The 27,960-nt window shown below is 42.0% G+C and overlaps 1 protein-coding gene across 2 annotated transcripts; it reads left to right on the top strand.

The window, feature by feature from the left end:
* The first annotated feature begins 123 nt into the window (after nucleotides 1-123).
* On the top strand, nucleotides 124-27,736 carry zgc:173742 (DNA topoisomerase I, mitochondrial). 2 transcript variants are annotated; one of them, XM_068723035.1, is made up of 20 exons: nucleotides 124-207; nucleotides 527-657; nucleotides 2,797-2,851; nucleotides 3,502-3,548; nucleotides 7,688-7,807; nucleotides 7,991-8,078; nucleotides 8,189-8,316; nucleotides 8,501-8,616; nucleotides 10,521-10,642; nucleotides 13,090-13,212; nucleotides 13,359-13,546; nucleotides 14,061-14,205; nucleotides 16,475-16,618; nucleotides 17,150-17,335; nucleotides 20,814-20,882; nucleotides 24,521-24,635; nucleotides 25,289-25,416; nucleotides 25,602-25,684; nucleotides 26,435-26,584; nucleotides 27,402-27,736. In XM_068723035.1, exons 2-20 carry the CDS (start codon nucleotides 542-544, stop codon nucleotides 27,502-27,504), a joined length of 2,226 nt encoding a protein of 741 aa, XP_068579136.1. In that variant the 5' UTR covers nucleotides 124-207; nucleotides 527-541; the 3' UTR covers nucleotides 27,505-27,736. The 2 variants fall into 2 exon arrangements, with proteins under 2 accessions (XP_068579136.1, XP_068579137.1); XM_068723036.1 differs by lacking the exons at nucleotides 25,289-25,416; nucleotides 25,602-25,684; nucleotides 26,435-26,584; nucleotides 27,402-27,736 and adding an exon at nucleotides 24,832-25,231.
* The last annotated feature ends 224 nt before the right edge of the window (nucleotides 27,737-27,960 follow it).

Below are 27,960 nucleotides of genomic sequence, written 5' to 3'. Positions count from 1 at the left end.
AGAATAACGGGTCACAAAGTAAGACGTGTCACAAAATACGGTGTAACACCACCTCATGCACGCCCATCTGTCAACTCCCGGAACTTTTTCAACCAATCGGAAGACAGCTGGAATTGACGCGTCCTCAGCTCAACCCAGGAGCTCAACGCCAGCAAACATCGGGAGAGTTTCCGCTGCGTCCACCAAGTGAATTGAACCGCCTAAAAAGTTTGTATTTTTTACTAAATATAGTTTAGTATTTGTCCACATTACAAGTGGTGAGCGAGTCCTATGATACTGCAATGTTACATTTTCACTTCCTAGCCATGTAATGTTTCGCGAACGTGGAATAAAATACTATTTGTTTTTAGCTAGCTAACCTTTACGTTGAAATTAACAATTTTTTTCTCTGCCTGCGTTAGCTGACGTTAGCTAGCTAATTGGCTAACTTGGGAAAGCCAAAGCTTTCCAGCGCGGTTATAATTTTTACATTGTGAACCCAGATTGTTTTCTTTGCGTTCAATGTATTGTTCACTGTACTCTACAGAGGTACATGTGAGAGATGGGAAGAGGGAAGGACACTAAAGGAGAAGGGAAGGCCAAACACAAAGCAACGAAGCTGAAAAGGCTGAGTGATCATGAAAGCGCGGTTGCCGGGGGAGATGCGATCAAGAACAGGTGAGGTGTGTGTGTGTGTGTGTGTGTGTGTGTGTGTGTGTGTGTGTGTGTGTGTGGATGGATAGAAACATGATTTGCTGAGAGGCACAGTTCAGCCAGCACTAGTATCTGCACTATGGAATTATTAATCCATCAAAAGTCCTTTTCAAAACTATAGTTACCCTGTCATAGTTGTCAAGTTAAAGCTGCTCTCTTACACTATATGGTTGTGACCCGAGAGCAGCACAACCAACATCTGTTCAGCATCAGACCCACACATCAAAGCTGCCTTCTGCATGGCTCTTGTAAGGAGCATTGCTTTTTGTGTTGTTGTTATGTGTTTAAAAATCAATTTGGATAAACATCACTTCCTTGCAGTGGTGATAAATCAAGTAAGAGTGAGATGCATATGGCAGGATGTGTGTGTGTGTGTGTGTGTGTGTGTGTGTGTGTGTGTGTGTGTGTGTGTGTGTGTGTGTGTGTGTGTGTGCTACTAAAGGATACACACACAAAGGTGTTATCATGGCTGAGTTGTCGTGCAGGCCAGTGGCACACAACGCATGCATTAAAATTCACTGAGTACAGTGGGTATTCCATCTTCATATGAATAAATTAATTTACCTTGATATCTGATGCGTTCATTACCATGCACATGTGAGCAGACAAATGAATGTGGAGCGATCTGTCACTGGCTTGTGTAATTGATGGGAGCGGGGAGATGAATAGAAACCTGAAGGCGCTACTGGCGGTAGAGCAGGCGGCTTTCTGTTACAGCTAGCCTCATGTTATTTCATGGCACACTGACTGCATTACTGATTAAGCTTCAACTGATCCTCATCAGCTACAAGACTCATGGACCACCTGAGCAGGAAAGGGCCTCTTTCTTTAAATGTTGCACTGCCATAATCTGATGTACAAAATTGGAAATTCTGAAAAAAAAAAAAAAAGAGATTATAGCTGGGAAATAATTGCTGCTCAATTCCATGTTACATGTAGCTCTGAATGGTGGAAAGGTCAAACTGTAAAGAAACGTTCAGAACTACAAGGGGATCCTCGGAGACGACGCTCGTCTGATTGGTGGCATTTTATAACGTTGTCTTACTAAAGACATGAATCTAACATCGAGATATGCTCTCACCTGAAAGCTGACCTAAAACGTGTATACATACATTAAGCATGATTCTACCAATCTCTATTGGCAATTAAGGGAACAAAAAATAATATTCAAAAGAAAGGATGTGTTTATTGGCTCCATAAAAGAATGAGAGTGAGGTAAAGACCTAGATGTGTTTTTGGAAGGAGTAGCCAGCCCCATAATGTAAATGTAATACGATTCATTCAGAGTTAGTTGTCTTGTAACAGGCATGCTGTTGTTATTGAGTTGTGAATGAGCTGTATTGCTGAGCAACCTGGATCTCAGCAATACAGACTATTTGGAAAAAACTCCCAAGATATTTACTGTTTTATTATTAGTATAAGTTTACTTCACTACAGCCAAAAAGAGAATTACATTACAATTAAACAGTGACAATTAAACAGTGACATCTTTAAAGCAGCTGACATAACCTTTTACATCTTATCCTACTTGAAACACTACTACTACTACTACTACTACTACTACTACTACACTTCTGAACAGTACACTAAAATATGTGTCTGAAACATTTGAGGCAAGTAAAAGACTATGCACTAACAGAATCTTGACTCATCTTGGATCAACGCTCCCTAGTTTGACAGTTTGATCGGCGTGTACGAGCTTCTCGAGCAATGATTGACACTCTGTTAGATGCTTCTTGGCTCTGATTGGTTGTTTTTCATTAGGCCCCGGTGGAATCTTGCAATGCCATTAGGAGCAGTAAGAGGAGGAGGAGAAACCTTTTTCACAGATTATCTGTCTCATGTACTACTGTCAAGATATAGTGACAGTTTGAGCAAATATGACAACATTGTCTTTATTAAAGTTACCAGCTGCAGCTTTAAGTGCAGCTCAAACTCTTGAGTAATCAGGCATGTCACTATAAAAGGGAAAGCAGCTTTCTCCCACATTCCACAATATTTCTCTTAACTGCTCGTGTGATACAAATGCTTTATCAGTAACAAGCCTTTTTCTTTTTCTCTCATTTTCATCTCGGCGGATCTTGACATCCTGATGATGAGCAGTGCAAAGACAGCTAAAGCTACAGAGAAAACTGAAAATGGAAAGTCTCATAAAAAGGTAAATCGGTGATTTGTGTCTCTTTTCGCAATACTGCACAGGGCGAGATGTGGCTGGAATCTGCACAGACGTCCTTTTTATAGGCTGAGGCCAATTTAGGACATCTCAATGGAAATTCAGTGTCATCTGACGAGGGGAAGGCTTGTGATAGACATGTGAGTCCACCCATAACTCGTGTCCTGTCTGGAATTAGCACAGGGGTGAAGATTCCTGCCCCAGTTACCCACTGACCCCAGTGCAGACTAACCCAGCTGCAGTATGTGCAACAGCTTGTCCTACTAGGTTACGTCCATGCTGTGGGAGTCTTACATCATTGTCAGGGAATATTTACATGCATACCAACACCCAGACCCATGGAAGTTATTATCTTACTCTTATCCTAATCTTATCTTGATGATGCCAGCTTCTAACCAAGAGCTCCAGATCAAGGCATTGCGTGTTTCAAAGTTAAAAATATGATGTGCAACAAATGTGCATACATGTGCTCACCAGAAGCCAGAATATATGACATGACCTCCTTTTGAATTGTATGAATGTTTAAAGACTTTATGTATGTTTATGTAAGCATGAGCACAGTTACTGTGCGTAGTGTCAGAGGCCATCTGTGTGCATTGAGACACAGTTATGCTGTGTTGAACTCCTCCCCGCAGGTCAAGACGCCTAAGACTGAAACACTGGAGTCAGCCAGCAGTCCCAGGTAGGGATCAAGTCATAATACAAGTAGACTGCACCTTATTTTAGGCTGTGATACTAAACTGGTGGAGTTGGATTGATTTCCAGTTTAAATCTGGAGCTCTCTGCCCTGCAACTTTTTTTCCTGCGGCAACCAGAGGGATACAACGGGGACTCACATAAAATCTGTTACGGTTATAAGCAATATGACAATGTTATTAATATATTACTACGTTTGTTTATTAACTGGACTAACGGAGACACTAGTGTCAATTTAGTGCCAGGCAACATGAAGGAAATGAAATATGAAGGGGATGAGATATGAAGGGGATGAGATATGAAGGGGATGAGATGTGAAGGGGATGCACACGGTTCACGTGTGTTTTTTCACGAGACACAGCAGAGTAAGTCACAAAGAACACTAAAACTGCGCCGATAAGGCAACATTTTAGATTTGAAACTGGTGAGCGGAAAAACAAGTCCCTACATTCTCAATAGTGGGCTCTCTCAGTTCCATTATGTAATGTTCTGGAGCAGCTGCAGAGTCAAGTGTGACACCTCGTGGGATTTTATTTTGGTAGAGCAATCTGGTCCCATGTTTGGATTCATATCATACTGTTCGGAATACGTTTTCACAGGCCCAACCTTATTGAAAAGTTACCATGCAGCCAGAAATCTTATTTGCCTCTTTCCCTCCTGAGCTGATGGAAATTAATTCTTGTGTTTTGATGTTGAAGGGCCTTGGACAGAAACCAAGCCATTTTTTTTTTTCATTTTACAATGTTTTAAGCGGCCTCAAAGAAAATGTATTTTATCTGCGTTGAAGACAAATATCTGTGGCTTGTCAGGAAAGTAATAAATGAGAATGCGTGGTTTGAGTAGTTTGATGCTCAGCAGGGTGCTGCTGGGATGGCAGACTTTGGCCAAAGACCTGCTGTGTCAAATCTGTCTCGCAGCATGGTTTCGTTTCGAGTTGTTAATGGATTGTTTCCCAGATGTGGACTTAACCCGGCGCAATATGACAAGAGACATTTCAAAGGAGATGTCCGTTGGAAAAACTATTTTGCTAAATTCTGTCTTTTAATGGTTCCCTTCAGGGTTTTTTTTTCCTGCAGAAAGGCTCAGGTGGCAACTGTGCAAGTTGAGTGGGTTTCATGCAGGGAGGAAATTTAAGGGCTCGCAGCAGAGTTAGGGAAGAAACATAAGGCTATTAGAACCACAGACCGTAAATGTCAATGGGCGCAGTGACCCACCCTCCTTTTGTATAGCTTTTTATGGATTTTGCTCAGTGGTGCATTGGACCAAAAAAACATGACCATTTCTACACACTCTGTTTTTCCTTCTCTCCGCATTGAGCAGTTGAACTGAACAGCTTGGCAACAGCACACACTTCAGTTCGCAAAGTAAACAAAAAAGAACTCTGCCTTTACAACACTTAGTTTGAAGTGTCATTCATAACGTTGACATTTAAATCCTAAATCAACATTCGAATGCTGTTTTTTTTACATGTCTATTTATTACGTTTAAACCTGGTATTTCTGCATGTTGCAGATAAAGATCAGGCCACAATAATATTATTAGTAATATATTACTCGTAGAATTAGATTCCAGTGGCGGCTGCATGGGATTGTTTCCAACTTCCGACGAATCGTTTTACTCAGATTGAAGATTTTGTTTGAGGTTTTCCTTTTTCTTTGGTGATGATGTCAAAACGTTTGATGACAATCATTCAAAGCTTAATTTGAAAAAACCTCAATACAAGCTTTGGATGTTAAAAAACCAACATTCAGCGCAGCCCTAAAGTAGGGATGTGCATGACGAGTCGACTAGTTGATTAAACGTCGCTATCCTCGCTAGTCGGCACCAGAAATACTAGTCGCTGTCTCAGCTGTGGCTGCAAAGAGCCACCAGCTCCTTCTGCAGCAGCGGTGACTCTCCGCTTTGATCTGAACTTTGCCGCTTCCGACTTCCTTCCGCCCGCTGTGTTCTCCCGGCACCCGCCTGCCACCGCCTTCTCTTTCTCAATTAGCTGCTGGGTTCAGCAGTCAGTCTGGTTCTTGTTTTTTTTTGTCGTAGTAAGCTTTGATTTTGGAATGGAGCATTAAATGTCTGTTATATTTTACGACATTATCACCAAAAGACAAGGGAAAAAGGTCAGCCCACCTTAAGTGAGCCTCAGCACAACATGTTGCTAACTTCGGGGCTAACACCCTTCACCAGCCAGCTGCTGATTTAAAATCAGCAGCTGGCTGGCAAGACATAAACATCCACAAACATAAAAGCTGTACATACAATCGTGTGTGTGTGTGTGTGTGTGTGTGTGTGTGTGTGTGTGTGTGTGTGTGTGTGTGTGTGTGTGTGTGTGTGTGTGTGTGTGTGTGTGTGTGTGTGTGTGAGTGAGACAGACACACACAGAGGGGAGGAGAAGGTGTAAGGTAACTTGCACACTTTTATACCAATTAATGGTATAAGTTATGCCAAATCATAACTCTTCTTAGACCACAGTCCCCGCTGTCGTTTCATCAAATATCACAACACAACGAGTTTGTGAGACATATTGATTTCAGCAGGACTTAGATGCAATAAGTTTTTTTGTTTTTTTTTAAATACGATTAACTATTTTAAAACGGCTCCCACAAACAATATTTAACCTTTTTTAAATTGAATTGTGCAACATCTTGACTGTTTTCTGAGTGTCTTTTTTTACTTTTAGACAAATCGACTAGTCTAAGTTTAAATTTCCGTTTAAACGTCCGAGAAATTGGGCATTAGGAACATCCTCACCCTAAGGACAACAAGGACATAGTTAGACGAAGCGGTCCCATATGTGTATTTCTTTGTATTTCTTTGGCTCTCAAGTAGTTCACCTACTGCGAAAGTTGAGAGCATTGATTGTCAGCATGAATGTGATTGTGACTCATGACCCCTGCAGGCAGGCCATTCACATGTCATTAGACACACAGGAGCTGGCTCTCAAAGCCGTGTGCAAAGGTAACCTGTCAAAACCACATCAGCGGAGCTGTATTCAGCCCATATTCTCCCGTACTCACTGTACAAGAAAAAGCAGCATTATTGGAAGATTTCTGTTTTTGTCAGCATGATGTCTTGATGGAGAATGTCATGCAAGTGGGAATAATCACTCTAAGCATGAATATACTTTTACTCTTTTAACTTGTATCTGTTGACGTTCAAAATGCATTTGCTCTAGAGGTAGAACAAAGGTCCCATATGATCTTTGTTCTGAACCCGAACACGTACAGCGCTAGCAGCAATAACCCGATGGAGTCAGAGACCAGAGAGGCTGGGAGAAGGCTCATTACTCTCAATCAGGAGACATCAGGGTCACACTGGAAGTGCAGAGAGAGTGCATTAGGCTCATACAATGTGCACCAGGTAGTTGCTGCTATAGCGTCTTGTAATTAGGATTCAAGAAGCCAGTTTGACAGTTGCAGGCTTTACATTATCCACATCTCCCCCTTAACTAACTGTTGTCTATTAGCAGTGGTGACTCTAATTTGTTGATTTCTTAATTTGAGAATTTCCCTACCCAGTAATTCCTTACTCTGTAGGGAAATCCAAGCTAGCAGTTGTGTATTTATTGTGTTTTAATTTCTAATTGCTGTAATTTTGTCATTATCATTACTGTTTCGATAATGTTGCTTGATTACCGTAATTATGTGTGATTTCTTGTGGTCATTGTGTGCTTGAGGATTGTTTTCCCCTCTCTACTTTGCGTGGCGGGGTTGTTTTGTCCTCGTTCTGTAGCCTGCAGTGTGGCAGACAGCAGTGGAAACAAAAGACGAGCCCAATTCAAAATTAACAGCTCAATTTTCTAAGAGGAAAAATACAATAACATCTTATAAATGTGTTTTTTCAATTACAGCAATATTAAAGAAAAGAGGATCTCAAATAGGGTCAAATGAGGTTTTATAAAATGCAATTGAAATGAAAACCAGCGCTCACTCTTGTGGCTGTTGCTTTACTCTAAGCCTCACGACAAAGCTGCAGTCTACTGTGTGCTGTGTGTCGACATATGAAAAGAATTGTACCTTCAAAGCAGACTTCTGATTGGGGTGAAAAAAGCAACCATTAACAATGTAAAGATTAGAAGTTCACTCCACTTCATATTGACGACGACTGTCCTCACTTCCTTTTGTGGTCTAGAGAGTCGGTGAAACAGGAGCCAGAGGATGGAGACTTTGCTGCAACGAAAAAAGGATTGAAAAGGAAAAGAATTAAAGATGAGACCATGGAAGGCCCTTCACGCTCCACTGCTTCACCTGCGTAAGTCAGCACTTTTAGCCCTGGATTGACCAGAAATGAGAGCATACTTAACATTATTAGAGTATGGTTAACACAGTTGTTTTGTCATTTGAAACTCATGTTAATATTTGTGTATGAATATTTATTTTTTTCCATATTGCGTTAGCTGTAACTGTTCTCTGTCTGTCTTTTGGGTACCTGCAGCTCAAAGAAGAAAAATAAGCAACATGGGCAGGAAGAACAAAATGACAGAGAAGCTCAGAAAAAGAAGCCGAAGAAGAGAGCAGAGAAGGTAAACCTCTGTCGACATCAAAATGACTCCCTCTATATAAGTTTGCAGGAAATGTGGTTCACGATGGGAGTGTTTGAATTCACATCTCGAGTGTGTGTTTCTCGGGACAGATGGTAAAAAAAGAGGAAGGAGAGCACTCAGTCTCCAAAAAACCAAAGAGGACAAAAGAGGATATTGAGGGGGCAAGACAGTTGAAGATCAAAAAGAAGGAGGAGGAGGAGCAGAGTCGCTGGAGATGGTTTGGAAATGCTGCTCCTTTTATTTTTTTATTTATTTTTAAGCTGGCCTTGACCAGGACACACGCGCACACACACACATAATCAAACACATAATCAAACACAAACTACACGGGAATCCAGAGATCAGCAATCCTCACTTTCTCGAATGCATCCTCATCTTCTCACCATCCTGCTTTCTGTCAGGTGGGAGGAAGAGAAGTATGAAGATGGGGTGAAGTGGAAGTTCCTGGAACACAATGGACCCTACTTCCCTCCTGAGTACCAGCCTCTGCCGGACAACGTTCACTTCTACTATCATGGTCAGTTGATAATGGACGTTTTATGAGTTAGAACGCGTGATGCAAACAATGTTGAAAGAGTTTCTCACATGTTTTCTAATGACTATAATTTAAAACAAGGATTGGAACCACTCTGTTCAGACCATTCAAAGTAAATTAAAAGCACTAGGTTCATGTTGACGTACGCTTCATAAACTCTGCATAAAAGCGGAAAGCTCTAAAAACAAAAATCCATGTGGAGAGCTTTCAAAATGACACAAAACTGTTATTTAAGATCAGTAAATCAATTGGGGAGGCAGAAGTAGTGATACCAAAAATAAAGATATGGTGACAACAAATAATCCACAAGATAGATATCAGACAACAGATCAATGCACCAAAAACATAAACTTCAATGAAGTTTACGATCATGTGCACTTTTAGAACACAAGTGAAATAAGACTGACTCTAATGCTTCGAAGCATCGATTACCCAAAGCAGTAATCGAATGAATTGGGTTTTTGTTTGTTTTTTATACGCATAGCCTGAAAAATCCCCTCCAAATGTCATATGAAATATATCATAATCCCACATTATTCACTGCATCAACATTAATTATTAGGAGTTCTTCTCACTGTGTGTAGAGGCTGTGTTTGTGTGTATGCTGTCCTGGGTTCTGAAACGCAGGAGAGGACATGGATAAACAAAGCCAGGTCCTTTATTTTATTTGTTTGCATAGGCTACGGTATATTTATTTATTAATGTATAGGCCTACGTATGAGCAAATGATTAATTTATGGTCTATTGCTATAACTTATTTGATGTGAATATTGCACATTTTGCCACAGTTTTTGTTTCAATTACAAGGAACTCCTTAAAGTTCGGCTTTGTTCTCGTCTCTTCTTCGCCAATTATAGCAAAGAAAGTATATTTTGGCTGCAAGTTTGAGGAAAGTCTTACAGCGTGTGCTGTCCCCCCCCCCCCCCTTGGCAGGAGGTTCAGGCCTGTACCTTTTGGTGACATCATTTCTGTTTCGTTTATAGTGTTCTCCCAGCTCTCTTTTTATCTTTTTAAATTCAACTAATTCCATCACTTTTTCTGTGGTTTCTGGGACACACTGTCTGAACATGTATGTTTTATGCCCATATTTAACCATTATCATGTATATGATGGCTTAGTTATGTCAAAGAGCAATCATCCCCCAGCGGGACAGTTGACCTTAAAAATGCATTGAAGCAACGTCCGGTGTGTTTAAAGTTAAGGGAAATGTCTGAAGTGTTAAATTGCATTGGGGCCCCCGATGAGTCAAAAGACTTTTGTTCTTTTGTACAAATATGAAAATGAAACCGGCAAATTCTACCGTGACATCAAAAGAAACTACTTTGAAATCATCTTGGAATTATGTAGATTGTCAAACTGTATTAATCTGTAGAGGAGCAGTGGACAAGTTGCGAATAAAACAAAAGAGGTCTTTGAAGCAGGCAGATGTATGGATGAAGGTGTACAGGCACACACACACACACACACACACACACACACACACACACACACACACACACACACACACACACACACACACACACACACACGCACGTTTGGATCTTCAGGAGGCTGAAGGTGTATTGGGTCAAACGCTGATTGATGACTGTGATTGCGTTTGCTTTAAGAAGTCAAGCCACAACAGTGTCCTACAGGGAGATGGTGTGATCTATGAATTCCTGTACTTGCATGTACTTGTGTGTAGCTCACTCTTAGTAGTGGGGCTGCATGTAGATATTTGTCCTTGTCTCCTAGGCACCACTATGGTGGCTGCTATACTGTAACATGTGGGATGTAGATCTGAACTTCCTAATGTGTGTGTTTGACTTTTTTTTTGTAACTTGTAAATGAAGAACCCCGTGTTGTGTTGTGGCGTTGAACTTGAGCTTGTGTTTGTCTGTGTGCAGGTAAGAAGGTGAAGCTGAGCCTGGTAGCTGAAGAGGTGGCGTTGTTCTTTGCCCAGATGTTGGACCACGAGTACACCACCAAGAAGGTGTTCCGGGAGAACTACTTCAGAGATTGGAGGAAGGTAAAGCCAGAACGAGTCTTGGATGTATGTGTATGTTATGCTGAGATCAATGATTCACATCAGTCAACTAGAAGTGTGAATCTTCACTGGCTTCACACTTTGATACAATTACAACTGCAAACTTTTTTTTCAAGATTTAATACAACCAGTCAGAACCCTGGTAGTCAGTAATCTGACCTCTCTCAGTCTATAATGTAAAAAGCTGCATCTTTTCAATAGCGGTATTCGTGGGACTCGCCTTCCTTACGTATAGCTCTTCTACTGTTGCTTGGTTGTCAGCCTGCATGATTATCTTTTTTCAGCTCAGCATTATTGAATCAGAGAAGTTAATATTGGGAGCAAGAGAGCCAGCGGACTGCCGAGCGTCGCCTCTCTGCTCTGGGCTCAAGGAGTGTGTTTAAGCTCCGCTCTCGAGAAACGGAGATCAGGGGAGAGGAGAGAAACAAGTGTGACGGACTGTAAATGACAGCCAAATGCAGTAAAGACTAAACTCCTGTTTATGTTTTGTCAGTGCATCGAGTCGCTTCTGGAGAAATGTTCTGACCCCTTCAGTCTACTGGTTGTAACTGCCCTCCTACAGGCTCGCCCTGTTGACTGTCATGTTTATAGTTGCTTGCCTTTGCAGAAGGTGATGATTCAGGGTAAATTGCTCTTGGTGATAGTTTTTTTGCTTCTTCAATGGAGTCTGAGGCTCACTTGAGTATTCTGTTAAAAGATGAGTTTTAAGATGGAAGTGGAGATTTGTGGTGTTTCCATCTTTAGTCCCAACTTTATAATCGCACAGTTTCTAAATCACTTCATTCACAGGCTCTCCTTTTTTGTTTGGCTTAAAACCAAAGAATCGCCATATATAGGTGCACTTGCATTCTTTTTGTTAATGACAACGGACATTTGCCTTGCTGGAGTTGGGGGTACATGGGCAGCTACTAGGGCTGTACCCAGCAGTTTGAAGCTTCATTCATAATGTTGAAATTCTCTCAAACACACACCCACACAGGTGCCGTGTCCTCGCCTCTGTAATGATCTCAGTCCTTGCTGAAAAAGTCAATATTTATTGAAAAAAAGAAATGTAAATTATATAACTATAATTTTCTTACGTGCTTTGGCTTAGTCAAAAGTTAACCTATACATAACATCCAAGTACAGTGTTAGTAGTTTGTATTTCAGCTTTGTGTTGTAAAGTGTGGCTGGTATCTGTACCCTGGTGTCTGTCAGGATGTCCTATGCAGAGAGAATACACCGTGCCAAGCCCCAAGTCGTATCATGCAGAATTAATTTTGCGCTGCTTAGTGCTCAATGCACTTGAAAACACGATTTGTGTGAAGGCATTGATATGCTAATCCATACAAGTAGCTCCCCTGCATATGAACAAATCCAATTAAACTGTTATTATAGCCGGAAAAACTCTTCCTCGCTCCACTGCCCTCAGTACCCGCCCACAGTTGGGTGTCAGTCATCCTTAGACACGGAGACTGACTGCGTGTCTGTTCTGTCAAGAGTGTTTCTGGAGAGAGGTGTGTGTGTGTGTGTGTGTGTGTGTGTGTGTGTGTGTGTGTGTGTGTGTGTGTGTGTGTGTGTGTGTGTGTGTGTGTGTGTGTGTGTGTGTGTGTGTGTGTGTGTGTGTGTGTGTTATGTGCATGAATTCAGTGTAAACGCCACTCGTGTTGTCGTGACATTTTGGCACCAGAACCGTCCAAGATGAACCATAAAGTCTCCACTGAATTGCTCCGTATTGCTGCACTGTTAGTGACCTCTCTGATGGGGTGACCGCTTGTGCAATAACTTTAGAAGGTTGACAATTATAGTTGAAACTCAGCCGCCCCTCTGCTGCCTTCAGTGTACTGCTGCGTCATGCCTTCTTAGGAGGAAATGGTCTATCCTCTGGCCTTTCCTAACGATGCCACTGTCGGCTCAGCCTCCATAAAGACGAGTAATTAAGCGCAAGGTCACTAATCTGCTTTGATCATGCTCATCTCCTTTTATTTATTTTTTATGATGCATTATTGTATACTGCGACAGACAAAGGTTGTGCACTCTATTAATAGCTCCTAGTAAATTGAATAAAGCAGCATTGTGTGCGGATCCTTTGTCTCGTTCTTCCTTTAGTTAAACATTTTAATCTGCACAGAACAAGTGTTTGAATTTGCATACTTTTTATGATCCGTATTGAAGTTTTGATTTAAGAAGTCAGTTGGTTTCATCAGAATTTCCATTGAACTTTAGATAAGAGGCGGAAAATGGATGGATGGATAATTATTTAGTCCAGAAAATGGTGAAAATGCCCATCACCAAAAACTATTGACTGAAGAGATGTATTGATGATCAAAATTGATGATTGATTTTCTCATATACGCACCTTATTATCACTAAAGGCTATCTGTGTTTTTATGCAAATGTAACTTACAAACATTCCAGAGTGTCAGATTTGTGTGTTTGTGTCTGTTTAGGAAATGACCCATGAGGAGAGGTCGCTGATCAAAGATCTTGATAAGTGTGACTTTGGAGAGCTCCATGCCATGCATAAAGCCAAGGTGGAGGCCAGGAAAGTCCTGACCAAAGAGGAGAAACTGGTAAAAAACGATGTCTCTGTCTGTGCCATATCTTCCATATCATAAGATTATTCCCGTTAGTGTCTAAAGAAGGTCAACATGGATCATTTTGGTTAAAGAAATATATTAAATTCAACTTATTTGTGTTTGTTTGATTTCTGTTGTAGGTTTTGAAAGAGGCCAACCAGAAGGTAGTGGATGAATACGGCTACTGTCTGCTGGACCACCACAAAGAGCGCATCGGAAACTTTAAGATCGAGCCTCCGGGGCTGTTCCGGGGCAGAGGCGAGCACCCAAAACAGGGCATGCTGAAGAAGAGGATCCAACCGGAGGATGTCATCATCAACTGCAGCAAGTGAGAGTGAGGCAAGGGGATGAAACCGTACCCAGAGCGGCGTGACAGTGTAGGGATGCATAAGTAAAGACTGGTGTGACGAAAAGCAGCGTTTGCTAAAAACCCAGTGGTGACACCTCTTGATGTGACCTTCTAGCTGGAAGACCCCAATGCACAAAGTGTTTTTTAAAAGCTGTGATTCATAAGAAAATCTTTTCAAAATGTCCCATTCCCATGTTTCTTAGTATGAAGCAATGCGTATCCGTATTGACAGCTGCACAGTTAATGGCAGCACACTGCTACAGATGGTGCGGTGTTTGGATTTTGACTGTGAATGTTTGCTTTAGGTAACTTCAGAAATGTTAAAGCAACCTTAAAGAAAGTTTGTACTTTAATTCATGTCACCATTTCTGGTGCTGGTGTCACACTTGTATGTTTAGAAGGCGTGAGCCTCTTTGGGATGCTGTAGCTTGTACTTCCATGCTGTGACTGCTCACACACACATTCCGTCTCGCACTCTCTCCTTAATTGACAGAGAAGCCCCCATCCCCGCGCCGCCTACTGGTCACCGCTGGAAGGAGGTTCGACATGACAACACCGTGACATGGCTGGCCAGCTGGACTGAGAACATCCAGGGCGCCATTAAATACATCATGCTGAATGCCAACTCCAAACTCAAGGTAGCAGAAGTAGTAGTCTGCTGCAAACAGGCAAGAAATGTTCCTACTTGTGTATAACAGACACACACACACACACACACACACACACACACACACACACACACACACACACACACACACACACACACACACACACACACACTAACCGGTTCAGGGCTAAGTGAACACTTTTTATCTTAAACAGTTATTTGCTGTAGTTCAGGGACGGGAAGGCACAGACTGTTTGTCTGTGTGGCTTTATTTAACTCAAATGTTTTTTGCAGACTTAAGGTTTAGATTGGATTTTCAGTTAATAAATACTAACTAATCCAATTGTCCTGCAAGCACCTTAATGCACCACCAGTCAAATGTTGCCAAGGCAGCCTCTGTTCTCAGCTGCTTGCCACTCAACAAAAATTGTAATATTGACTAAAGTCACAACGGATTATGTATCTCAAGGCAACTTTTACAGGTAATTTAATTTGTTTTTCTTAACAAGCTGACATGAATGGAGACCAGTCACTGACTGGAAGGTAGAAAAGAAAAAACACATTCATCAATCAAAGCCTGTAGTCAGTGTTGGAAAATGGTCAACATGGCTTAGAGTTAGAGTTAGTTTTTCAAACAAACTGCTCAGCCTTATCTGCCTTTGCTTTTTTTCTTGTCCTATTCTATTAGCAAAGCACCGTGGGCTAACAACACCAATAACAAGAGAGGAATGCGGGTAATGCAGACGCCAGGTTTTGTTGAGAAAGAAGAAAATGTGAAATGAAAAAAAGATATATTGGTCCGCTAAATCAGTTCTGATCCTTGTTTTTTTATTTTAAACTAAGCGATTCAAAGCATTTGATTATCTTGCCATTGTTGGTGCTAATTATTTGAGGTCAGGTTGGTGTCTGAAAATTGGCAAATAATATTGGCTGCCTGCCTCTAGCACACACTGAAACAGCCGGCCATCCAACTGAGAGTAAAGAGATATATTCAGCTAGAATATAAACAAGTAGAACAAAATGTGCCAGATGGTTTGTTAGACAAAACCATCTTCGACTCCGTCTTTGGAAAATGGCAGGAACTTTTAACAAAAAAAAAAAAAAATTGTCGGGTGATTGAATAAACCATCTGTCAATCAAACTCTGAAGCCAGTCGAGGGACGAGCAAAACCATCCTCTGCTCTTCTTTCAATTAAGAATTACTCGCCGGTTGTGATGTAGCTGATGCTATTGCAGCGTCTACGCTAACCTCTTTAGGAGCCGCCATTGTTGTTTTGAGCGAACAGTTGCCTCTGTGTCATTCCGTCAGACACGCCTAACCTCGTAGCTCCTCACAGGATGCCGATTGGTCCGAAGCACTGTAGTTCCAACACAAACACATTACTTTAAACCTGACCAGATGGATTTTTCAATTTGTCAATCCACTTACAAATAATGTTTACACTTTTAACAAACTTTTAGATAAAGAAAGGCCAATTCAAACCCTATTGGTTTCCAGTCAAGGCTGTGCTTTTGTTCGGAGCGTGTTTGTTTTATTTGCTTACAAATTGAGAGGGTGTCATCTCGTTCCTTTATCGGTCCTCACACTGTTGACCTCAGACCAGAACTATGATTCTGACCGTAGATCTGTATTGTAGAACTACAAGCACCAAGCATGCATCCTTGTCATGGTCAATACAACCCAAATGTTTGTGTGGGAGATTTGCAGTATATATATTATATCAATATTTTTTTGGTTTCTAAAATATTAAAATGCCATTATGGTTTTGTTTGCAGAGTAAATTAGAAATGCGACTTCTGTGTGACTTGTCATTATTTCCCCGTCTCTCTTTCCGCCCTCCATTTCGTCCCTCTTCCTCTTCTTTCACGTGTAAAGGTTAAGTTATTCCTCTCCTAGTCTCCATGACAATATGTGCGTGTATTCACCGTTGGTGGCTTTAATTGTGTCTTAATCCCGTCTCCCGATATACACTGTAGCCAGTGCCAAACAGGCAAAGAAAATGTAGTCAATAGAGTTGTGATATTGCCGCCTGCTTTCATGTCATGATTACCATTTTGATTACTGTTTTGATCAGAGGCTTTTCAAGGAAAATTACTTTTCTGTTCTCATTTTGTTTCTTTAGTTCTTTGTTACATATTTGCTCCCCCCTCCTCTCCTCTCTCTGCTGTTTCCCCTATTGTTATCCCGACTTCTCACTGTGTCCTTTTCTTCATTTTCCCCCCTTCCTGCTCCCTGTTGCTTTCTCTTTGCCTCCGCCACTCTTCTTCCGCCTTCTTCCTCTACTTTTCATCCTACGAAGGGAGAGAAGGACTGGGAAAAATACGAGATTGCCCGGAAACTGAAGTCGTGCGTGGACGACATCCGTAACCAGTACAGCCAGGATCTCAAATCCAAACAGATGGTTACGCGACAAAGAGCTGTGGCCCTCTACTTCATAGACAAGGTCTGGTCGGTCGAGGAAAAACTTTGACTTTGTTAAGATGCAGCAATTAGCATGCCAACTTCTTACATGTTTACACACCGGTGCTAGAAATAAACTGTCAGTTTCACAGATTCTCCTCAGTGATACCAAGAGCCATGTGAACATATTGGAAATCAATGCGATGTGTCTTGATTGCCTTTTCTATCTTCTCACATAGCTGGATGGAAGGTCTTTTGCAATGAAATAATGGATTATATGTAGCCATTTTCTTTCAGCCACCCCACGCTAATTATCTCGGTCTGCATTTAGTGAGACGATAGATTGAGTGTGTGATTGCTTTTGACTCATGCCAAAGGATTCTGATTCCGCTTTGTGTTTTAATTTGCAGATCTTCATTTCCGCCACATGTCTTGTGTGTACGTGTATATATTTAATGGTCGGCACATGTTTGCTCTGTGAATGGGGAGGATGATGGTCAAATTGCTGGGAGTGTAGATGAGTGCATTTATCTCTGTGTTTTCTGACCCCCCCCCCCCCCCCCCCAAACAAAAGCTTGCGCTGAGAGCAGGTAATGAGAAGGAGGAGGGAGAGACGGCGGACACAGTTGGTTGCTGCTCGCTGCGTGTGGAGCACATCACCCTCCACGAGAAACTGGAAGGCAACGAGTGTGTGGTGGAATTTGACTTCCTGGGTAAAGACTCCATTCGCTACTACAACAAGGTCCCCGTCATCAAGAAGGTAAAGGAGCCCCAAAAGCACTTCCAAACTGAATAAAAGGCAACAACTCTGTTTCTTTGCTGAGGTCTTCTTCTACTAACATATGGTTCATTGCAGTACAAAACCAAAATATTTCATTATGATAATCTAGGTTTTGCCCTTTGGGTTTTTGGCAGAAGTCCCTGCAGAGAAGGTCACTTGCATGCATATCGACATGCACTGAGCCTGCAGCAGAGAGGGAACTGAGGAATGTCCCCTGAGCACAGTTGTAGATTGGATTCCTGTGGCTGTGCTGGTTTAATTTGTCTCTGCTCCAGTCTGCTGCTCTTGGGTTACATGTTGGTGAATTGTTAACCCACAACTTGAGGTAACCTTGAGTTGGTCTGTACATCTTAGCATCATAACATGGTTTGAATATTGCGGTCAAGCTTATACTCCATAAGCAGTGCTTTGTAGTACGGTGGGAATCATCGGTTCTTTCCCTTGTGTTAGACGGTCTCTATGCAGCAACTCTTCTGACACAATTGCTGGCAACAGTTTGTCGAATCTTAGAATGCGGTTTATTCCTTTTCTTTCGTTACCTCTCCTTGGTGTTCTGTAGTGTTAGACAGTTATTAGGTGTTTTACATTGATGGTCAGACAAAATAAGCTATTTTAAAGCAAAGTTTCTGTTGACATAACTTATTTCTGGCATTTTATGGAATAAATTGATCAAAATAATTAGCAGAGAGGTGGATCATAATGATGATTTGTTGCAGTCCTAACTTGTTTTTCACTTATGACAACGGAAGTCTCAGTGTGAGAGTGCACGTGACTAACTGATCCTTAAGAGCAGCTTTAGTGGCGTTAGACAGACTCTGAGTGTCACCATGCACGTTTTACCTTCAAAGAAGTAACACAGGTGTACTCTCACCCCAACCCCGATGACATCACAAGACAGAAATACCACAGAATGCAACTCCTCAAGACATGTAAACTAAACATGTGTGGAGTGAAAACCTTTGCGATCTGCAGTACTGTTGCCCTTCAGGAGTGGTATTCACAGTGTACATATAGTTCTAACAGAAAGCTTTCAGTGCAGTACAGCTTTAGGATGTTAGAAATGGGTCATTCAATTATAAAAAATGTATTTTTTGCGACTAAAATATTTTACTTTACAGTCTCGGGCAAGTTCAGTTCAGCTATTTCCCGTCAGCTTGTTTGTGGCACAGCGCCCCCTGTAGTTGGGAGAATTGTTTAAAGGGGGCGGAGCAGAAACTAAATTAAACTCACCAAAACCCTCTTGGTTAGTCTTTCAAAATGTGTCTTTAATTCATCAAGATAGATTTAAAAATCAACATCTCTGCATGCTATCTGTCTGTCTCTCTCCCCACGGAGCGGCTGCGGGGGGGATCGAATAGTTCCCAGTGATTATAAAACAGTATTTTTGCTTGAATTGCCCCTCCCAAATACTATGTCTAATCCCTCTGCCTCTCAGCACCAGATAGTATCTGATATTAGGATGTAAAGAATGATAGAATCACTGTAATTGAAAGCGGAAAGAGAAGTCCATGTTGGGTGATTATTTACTAATTATTTTTCACCCACTAAACAGGCATATATATGTCTGACGCAAATCAATTCAAAGCTTTTATAATGACAATATTTTACGAGCAGTTAAAGCGAAACGCTCAATCGGCATTACTGTCAAATTGTAATTTTAGCTTATTGAAATTTGGCATGGCTTCATGCTGCCAAGCGACTTCACAGTTATCACTAATGCCAATGGGAAAGACTGCCAACATGGTTTTCTCTAAACAAAAAGTAATTAAATATTGTTGCTAGTGATACAGTAAATAATGATGCGTACTGTAATGAGCAGGTTAGCCAAGGTTACAATACAAGAAACTTTTTAGTGTGTTTAGTCGCTGCAATCTGTCAAACAGCTGTCGTGTGTGTGTGTGTGTGTGTGTGTGTGTGTGTGTGTGTGTGTGTGTGTGTGTGTGTGTGTGTGCGTGTGCGTGCGCGCGCGCGCGCACACATATGTAAATTTCCAACCCCTCCTCTAGCCTCGGCTCACGCTATCTTCTGTTCCAGAGATGGGGAAAAGAAATGTTAGCACCTGACAGCCAGAGTGTTTTCTTTCTTGGCAGAATGTATAATTATTCAAATGAGTGCATTCAAAAGCAACACATTAGCTAGAAATAATTAGTCCCTTGCATATTTTAGCATCATCAATTCCCAAGGAAATCAGTGAGATTGCTGCTAAATGTCACTTTGACTGTAATAATGGCACAAGCATGGAAGGAAGGGGATTTCCATTTCTAACCATTTAATTTAATAATTTGGTTTGTAAATTTGGTTTATATGTATCGTTTATTTAATTTGCTGCTTCTGCTAAAATTCTGCGTGCAGAGAACACGGGGCTACAGGGGATGAAGTGGAGCGAGGCTGTGCGTAATATGGAGTGCCAACATTGTTATGCTCCATATGTTATTAAATGGAAAGAAAAAGTCAAGTCATTGATTCTCAGCAGGAATGGGGAGGAGCCAAAAGGGTTAATACTAAGCCGTTGCTAATGTGCCTTTCCCCAACCGTTGATGCCTACACAGTGACTGATTAGCGCCTCTGTGTATCTCTCTATTGTTTAAAAACAAATCTCTTCTTAGTTCTCAATTTGTAAACCAGTTCCAACATTGAATGACTTTATCAAATAGCCCCAGAGTGTGGGGACACCTGCAGACGCATAAACGCATTGTGTTGGGTACGTTCAGTCTGCTGAGCATTTATGTATCTATGTATTTCCATTCTTAACACACACACACACACACACACACACACACACACACACACACACACACACACACACACACACACACACACACACACACACAACTAAACCAATTACACACGCTGACTTTGGTGTCTCTCCGGCTCTGAGACTTTCAGACAGACACTGATTTACATTTTCATCCCAAAAGCACTTGTTCTTTTTATATTTTCAGATTGTTTGCCAAGGGGAACACAATTGCCAAGCGAATCCGTTAGTGAAAATTTCAGTGTGTTTTGTAAAGCTACACATCTGTTGCTATTAATTGGTGCCTTGCATATTTTACAAGTTTATTAGGGGAACGGTGCGTCTGCGGAAGCCACAGAGTTGCTGGAAATGTCAGATATAATCGTGCCAATTTCTCTCCTCTGGCTCTGTTCTAAGATGGACAAATAAAGTCAGACTGCAGACACACACACACACACACACACACACACACACACACACACACACACACACTAAGGTCCTTGTGTCTTTATTATACGTTCATTATCATGTATAAGAGTGTAATTGTTTTAGATCTGACTTGTAAGCATTTCTAACTCGTATAAATACAATGTTTAAGATAAACATACAAATTGCCACAGTTGTGCCTGTAATGTTGCCAAATGATTTCTGCTCACTGACTGGCCTGTTTGCTGTTCCCCAGTTCTTACACATGCATGATCAACTGTCTGTACGTCTTTTCAGGTTTTTAAGAATCTTCAACTGTTCCTGGAGAACAAAGGGCCTGGAGATGACCTCTTTGACCGCCTCAATGTAAGTGTCTCACTAACTACTAACAGTGTTTTACAATGATTTCAGTCATTCTGTCATTTCATTATTTGTGAAATCTGCCCACAAATGATTCCCTGTTTTTTTTTTTTTTTTTCTTATTCTGGGGTTGTTTAATAACCGACTACTAATAAGTGAGACACTCTCCTAAGGTGTGTAATATTTGATGTTTCTTTATGTTTTCTGGCTACAGAAGGCTGCGGTAAAGGAAAAGCAGGGGCTAAATTGTAAGGCGTAAGGGATGAGATTGAATGAGCCAATGGTGTGGAGAGATGAAAGGGCTAAATTGAAGAGAAGGGGAAGAGTATTGGGAGCAGGGAGCCTGAAAGCAGAAAAAGCAGTTTCAAAAGAGAGAGGGGATGGACACTGACAGATAAAAATGAAGCTGCGCAAGTGGAAATTGAGAATGAACATGCTGGGCGGATGAATTTCAACGCGCAGAAATGTGCCGTCCTCTCAACCTCTTCCTCTACCTGCAGGCAGCGAGGCCACACAGCATGCAGCGGTTGTACACATGGTTAGTCCACCGCAGGGAGACGTGGGGCTCTTCAGGGGGCACTCGGCCCTTTTAAAACAACATAATCTGTCTATTTGAGACTGGACCCAAGGCCAACAGATCATCCTGGGAGAGGACACGTATTCAGAATCGCTCAATATACAGGTTTCTTGTAGTGGAAAACGGACGATGGCGACAGCAGCTCACAGCCTGGCAATCTTGGGTTAAGTGCTGTGATTGCTGAGAAATATCTTGTCTTGAGATACACTCAAGAGAGACGAGATTGTAGGTAGAAACGTACGCAACGGACGATTGGTCGCTCTGGAGCAGAGGGGGTTAACGGAACAGAGTGAGAAAGAGATGCAGATGAGAAAGAAACCAGGAAGGTTTGGGAGCCAGCCTCGTGTCCATGTCTACAGATTGACAGGTGGGAGAAGAAAGATGCAAGACGGGACAGGAATGAGAGGGTGAGACGAGGAGATGGAGCAATTGAAGGAAGGAGTGCGGTGCCGCTGCTCTCTGCCCTCTAGTGTGTCAAGAAATGTCAGGGCGTGTTGGAGGTGGAATGGTAATGGCTGCTGTGGGCAGGCTTGATTGGCACCCGCAAAGGCCAGGCCACTGAGAGAGCGGAGGGAGGGAGGGTGTGGGGGAGTAGACAGAGCGATAGGAATGTGACAGATGGTCCAGGTGAGGGGAGGTTAGGAGGGAGAATGTGGAAGATGGTTGTGAAAGGCTAGGAGGTGGAAGAGAGGGAGGAAAGATGGAGGGAGGGAAGAAAGCAAATGATGGAGTCGACAACCAGGTAGCAGCTGTAAGGCCGAGATGAGGAGGAGGAGGACGATGTGGAAATGGGAAGAATGATGGCGATGAGAGGTGGAGCTGCAGAGTGTGCTGCTATAGAGATGGTGGAAGACATATTAAACAGATTAGGTCTGAAATGGAAATGAAGAACATGAAAAGGAAACAAAGCCCTCTTCACTGAACAGCCGCTGTGGTGTTTGGAGCTAAACTAGCTTGACTGGTGAGCAGTGCTGAGAGCTGCTAGAGAGGGGAGGAACACGGATTGTACAAACTGGGATGTGGAACTCATGTAGTAAAATATGTTGTCTCACCTTTACACCTTCACAGTGAAACAGAAGTTGAAGTGTCTTTATTTTGAACAATGTGCATATTTTTTGGAGTTAAACGGAATATAGAATGAGAAGGAACACATAGAGACTGAATTAGATGCTGGAAAATGTATTTTTATGGCTCCGGAGGCATTCTGTTTACCGGTGCTCCGTCCGGTCCATTCATGTGCTAATTATGACAATTTCATGCAAATATTTAAAAGGATAAAATGATGATGTTGGATGGACGTAAGTGTTAACTGCGACATGACGGGCATAGAGCCGTGAGGCAGGAATTGTATTTTTTCTTTTTGTTTAGTTGTGTCTTTTGAACTTCACGTCATTTTAGTGGAACATCCTGGGTTCAAATCCGGCGCAGGACGTTTCCTTCCTTTGTGTCTCTGGCCACTTTAACAAGGCAGACGGTTATATTGATTTTACTAAAATAATGTACATTGGACTGAAGAATGTTGGTTTAATGTGGCCCGTGCTTTCAGATACCTGTTAGCATTCAGTGTTGCAAACAGTGAGGCCTAATTGTTTTGAATAACATTTGAGGTAGAGAGCAGGAGTGCTCCTCAATGTTTATATTAAAACATATGAATTACTACTAGCTGTGTAGTATATTCCTCCCTTTGAGCTGCTTTATTTGGCACATTTACATTTGCCTCCACTCTTTTGCATCCCTTTTTTCCTTTAACAGGGAACCGATGAAAAATGAAAAGCACCCCATAATAGCTAGTTTAGCACGGTGACGCTCAGTATTTCACTCTGACATTCGTCGCCGTCACCACAAATTGTCTAGCAGTATGTTGATAAGAACCTTCCAGTACACAGCGTCCTGTGTTTTAAATAGGATATTGGTACTGCAGTAATGGCAAGGTGTAATAAATGCCTGAGAAGATGACATGGATGGCACACACACACACACACACACACACACACACACACACACACACACACACACACACACACACACACACACACACACACACACACACACACACACACACACACACACCATTGTGCGCACACAAAACACCATACCAAGGGAGAGACCTATCATACTTGCCCCTCAGACTTGCAGACACCTTCATTAGCATTGCGGGTGGAGAGTTTGGTAGCTCATTAGCAAGACAGGCACGGCAGCCTGTGTGTGTGTGTGTGTGTGTGTGTGTGTGTGTGTGTGTGTGTGTGTGTGTGTGTGTGTGTGTGTGTGTGTGTGTGTGTGTGTGTGCGTGTGCGCCCTCCAGCACACGTATGGATACATGAAAACCCTCCCTCACCATGTTTCTAATAGGATCCTGCAGGGAGACGCATTCACGACCTCATTCAAGTGTGTGGCCCCTGACAGCTGGGTCCTGACCCTGCTCTGATTAAACCAACCTCATCATTATTGTAATCCTCACCAGAATCAGCAGAACGATGATGATTCTCCTGCTAAGAGCTGAGTTCACCAGCACGCTCATCTGGATGTTTTTTTTTTTTTTTTTTTTTTTTTCTCTCCACGCCTGTGAGCTTTCGTCTGTGTTTAGAAATGCATGCGCGCACTATCTGCCTCTCAAGTCCATGTGTTTACACCTCATATCAGTATTGGAACAGGGAGCATACGTGTTTGTTTTTCCTTCATAGCAGCGTGTGCCCTTACACTGTTAACTCTGTTTAATCTCTTTCCTGTTCTGTTGAAGCTGCAGCCGTTTGACAGGAGCTAATGGCTATCTAACCACTGGCTCTGACAGCTCTAACTTGTTATAATACCTACCGAAATGTCAGAGGGGAAATGGTACTCTGATCTCTTTTAATTCTCTGCTCTAAAGACTGATGATGGTAATGAAGGCAGAGACGGTGTTGTATGCATTTCAGTTGTTATGGTACAGTACAGACGCTTTAAACACTGCTGTCGTACAATGCCACAGTGCCACCTAGTGGCCGAGGTCTGATTCATTTGGTTGTGTGGTATTAGTTGCAAAGCACGCTGATGTGAATGTGTTGCCTCTCCTTCCCATCTCTCCTTGCAGACAGGCATGCTGAACAAGCACCTGGGTTCTCTAATGGCCGGTCTGTCTGCCAAGGTCTTCAGGACATACAACGCTTCCATCACCTTACAGCAGCAGCTCAAAGAGCTCACAAACAGTAAGTCCCACACACTCACTGTGCTATAAAGCAGTGGAACATTACATTACAAACACTCATATTCCTAACCAGCTAGGAATATGACCCCCCCCCCCCCCCCCACCACCATTGTCTTATTACCTGACTGCTTTTGTCATGGAGTCCCATGATAAAACTGCCACACTTTTAATGTTTTTAATGATTTTTTTTTTTTTAGCTTGCTTGATTCAAGATACCCTTACGCCAGTCAGCTTTTCCAGCCATTGCAGGAGTACATTATCACGGTGCACAGTGCTGTGAATCTCTGGCTCACAATTGGCTGCCTGTGCCACCGTCTCTCACTCAGAGATAGAAGTGTCACGCTCTTTTCTCATCGCTGGATTGCCGCTGAGAGACAATCTGCAGGATGGCATGTGGTTGTACCGTGTGTTGTGTGGACCCCAGGAATAGTAGATGAAGCTTATAGGGATCTGAATAAATGAAATAAAATTGTGTGTGTGTGTGTGTGTGTGTGTGTGTGTGTGTGTGTGTGTGTGTGTGTGTGTGTGTGTGTGTGTGTGTGTGTGTGTGTGTGTGTTCCAAAGTCAAGATTGGACATTGTCTCTGGTCAGATTTGTGTTTTTCGTGGGATTGTCCTGTTAAAATACAAATAACTCTTCTGTCTCACTCCACAGAGTCCGACAATGAGCCAGAGAAACTGCTGTCCTACAACAGGGCTAACAGAGCAGTTGCCATTCTGTGTAACCACCAGCGGGCGCCGCCAAAGACCTTTGATCAGTCGATGGCTAACCTTCAGGTCAAGGTAAGAATAGCGTGACTTGGTTTAGTCATCACATTGACAGGGGAAGATATTGTCCTGTTCTTGTGTCACTGTAACAGTTTGTTGAAAGAAGGCCAGTGCAGATTTCATAACCATTCCAGCCTTGATCAGTGATATTTTAAAGCTTAACAGAAATACATGTCCATTTCCATATGTGCTCCACCCAGATTGATGCTCGAAAGGAAACGCTGGCCCTCGCTAAAACGGAGCTGAAACAGGCCAAGAAGGAGGCGAAGACCAAAGGCAGCTCGTACGTGTCACAATAGTGCTGAAAAAAACTATCAGCAAGCTGTGGACAAAACAATTCTAATAACAAGAAGTACCAAAGAGAAAGGTACCCGGCAGGTTTAAGTGCCTCCAAACAACAGAGATAACTGCTTCACGGTGAATAATGAGCCGTGGGTGAAAGCTGTGAGAAAGAGAGTTCCTGACCATGAAATGGTGTTAGTTGTGGTGGCAGTCCTGCTGTTAACTCACAGAGATGAGCTTCCCTGCTATTCCTTTTAGTCTTTGGGCCTAGAGCCAAAAGGCAATTACAAACACTCCGTTAGTGGTACGATGCAGTGCAATGGACAACTGCTTTTTCTGTGTATTGCCTTTAAATCATGATGGAAATGTGTGTTCACTGGATGCTCATGATTCAGAGAGCATTATGTAGTGCACACAAAAGGAACACTTGTTTCTGTGGGATGTCTGGGGGGACTTTTCAATATAGAATGTAAGCCATTTGTGACCACAAAAAAAGGACACTTACGCGCAGTTACAAAACCCACACATTGGTCTGTTTACTCCTGGCTATCACCCCTATCCCCAAGCGTGTTTTTTTACCATATTGACTGTTCTGTTTTTAGTACATTCATAGGTTTTCTGCCGCTTGGGACATTTGCTACTTTGAGTTATTTACACAAAACATCTTCTGAGTTAGGCTGCATACCGACGAAAACACAGTTTGTGGAAAGAAGTCACATTGAAAGACTGAACCTCCTGTGTTTTCTGTCAGTCTGGTGGAGCGGAAGAAGGCAGCAGTGAAGCGCTGTGAGGAGCAGCTGCTGAAGTTGGAGGTCCAGGCGACTGACAGGGAAGAAAACAAACAGATTGCACTGGGTACCTCGAAGCTCAACTACCTGGACCCACGCATCAGCGTGGCTTGGTGAGTGAACACCAACACTCTCCAAGCAACCTTGGTGAAAACACATTTTGCCGACAAACTCTGCAAAATGCGCCTGCTGTTCCTACGTGAGAGCACACAGACAACAGCGAAGGTTTCCAATAGAACCACCTCCACCTGGGGCCTGAATCACAAAGCAAGATTAGTGAGTCACCTACCCAGTTTGGGGCTTAACTTGGGCTTTCTAGTTCTGTGATGCTGGATCTTAACAAAATGTATAAATAAACCACTCACTGACTGACCAGTCTTTCTTGGAAAGCTCTTGCTATAAACCATTATCACAAATAGCAGGAAGCTAGCGGACACTAGTCAATAATAATAATAACACAAGGAGACTTTGTAAATAATCTTTTCTATAGACTCATTGAAACGATGATTGTGGATGATTCATATCTGCAGTAGCATAACTAAGTCTCCAGATAAATATAAAATATTCTTCTAATCTTTTAATTAAAGCTTTTAATTATCTGTAGTTTTCTTCTCTTCAGCATCAAAGCAAATATGGTGTTTATAGCTATGAAGTTGTATTATTCATTACAATAGATGGTTCATCTTCAAACACAGTACTGTCAGTAAATATAATCAATTCAATACCAATTCTGCTGACAGTCAAGCCGTGTAGAATGAGGCTGTTTAAATCATTTTCACACTCCTGTAAAGCCCATTACATTCTGGGGGGTTTATTTCTATTGACTGCATTCTATCAGAATACCTCTGTACTTTGTTTCAGGGGAAAAGATTTGGGACCTGTCAGAAGACCAAATGGTGGGTTAAACTATTTATTTTTACATGTGTTCAGGTGCAAGAACATGGAGGTACCTATAGAGAAAATCTACAATAAGAGCCAAAGGGACAAGTTCGCCTGGGCCATCGACATGACGGAGGAGGACTTTGAGTTCTAACTTTGAGAAGCTGACCTTAAAATGCAATCATGGAACCGTTCACTTTACAATACATACAGAACTTTAATATTGCATTCATTCATAATGTTTACTACTGATTTTGTACGTCATGGTAATGTGTGACAAGTTTTGCTTACTGCTGTTAATTTGTTTGATGTGTTTGGCACTTAGTTTTGCTGCTTATTTGTTTTGTTTGCCCTCATTTGAATAAAGGTTCCTACTATGCAGTTAAGCAACATTGTTGCAATTACCTCTAATTCGGTACACAATAAACGTTAGTTAAAAACATCTTATTGACCATAATACAGTAAATTCCCTATTTCCCAGCCTAGTTGACCCTTAAGTGTAACAATGAACTGTCATTTTAAAACAAACGATCTCTGCCATAAAAAAAACTCCATCATGCAACACTGAGACATTTCAGATGGTTTGCAAGATCAAATGCAACTCTGGCTT

The sequence above is a fragment of the Cebidichthys violaceus genome, unplaced genomic scaffold (assembly GCF_023349555.1).
Source record: "Cebidichthys violaceus isolate CVI_PGR_0920_01 unplaced genomic scaffold, fCebVio1.0.p SCAF_3, whole genome shotgun sequence".
Taxonomy (NCBI): Eukaryota; Metazoa; Chordata; class Actinopteri; order Perciformes; family Stichaeidae; genus Cebidichthys; species Cebidichthys violaceus.
Note: the sequence above shows the minus strand (reverse complement) of the source record. Positions and strands in the feature narration are given on the sequence as shown.

What these genes read in the sequence shown, in the direction of transcription:
- zgc:173742 (XM_068723035.1), top strand. Translation starts at nt 542, where the DNA reads ATGGGAAGAGGGAAGGACACTAAAGGAGAAGGGAAGGCCAAACACAAA. An exon ending in ACTTCAGAGATTGGAGGAAG is followed by an intron (nt 10,643 to 13,089) that starts GTAAAGCCAGAA and finishes GTGTCTGTTTAG; the next exon opens with GAAATGACCCATGAGGAGAG. An exon ending in CCACGCATCAGCGTGGCTTG is followed by an intron (nt 26,585 to 27,401) that starts GTGAGTGAACAC and finishes ACATGTGTTCAG; the next exon opens with GTGCAAGAACATGGAGGTAC.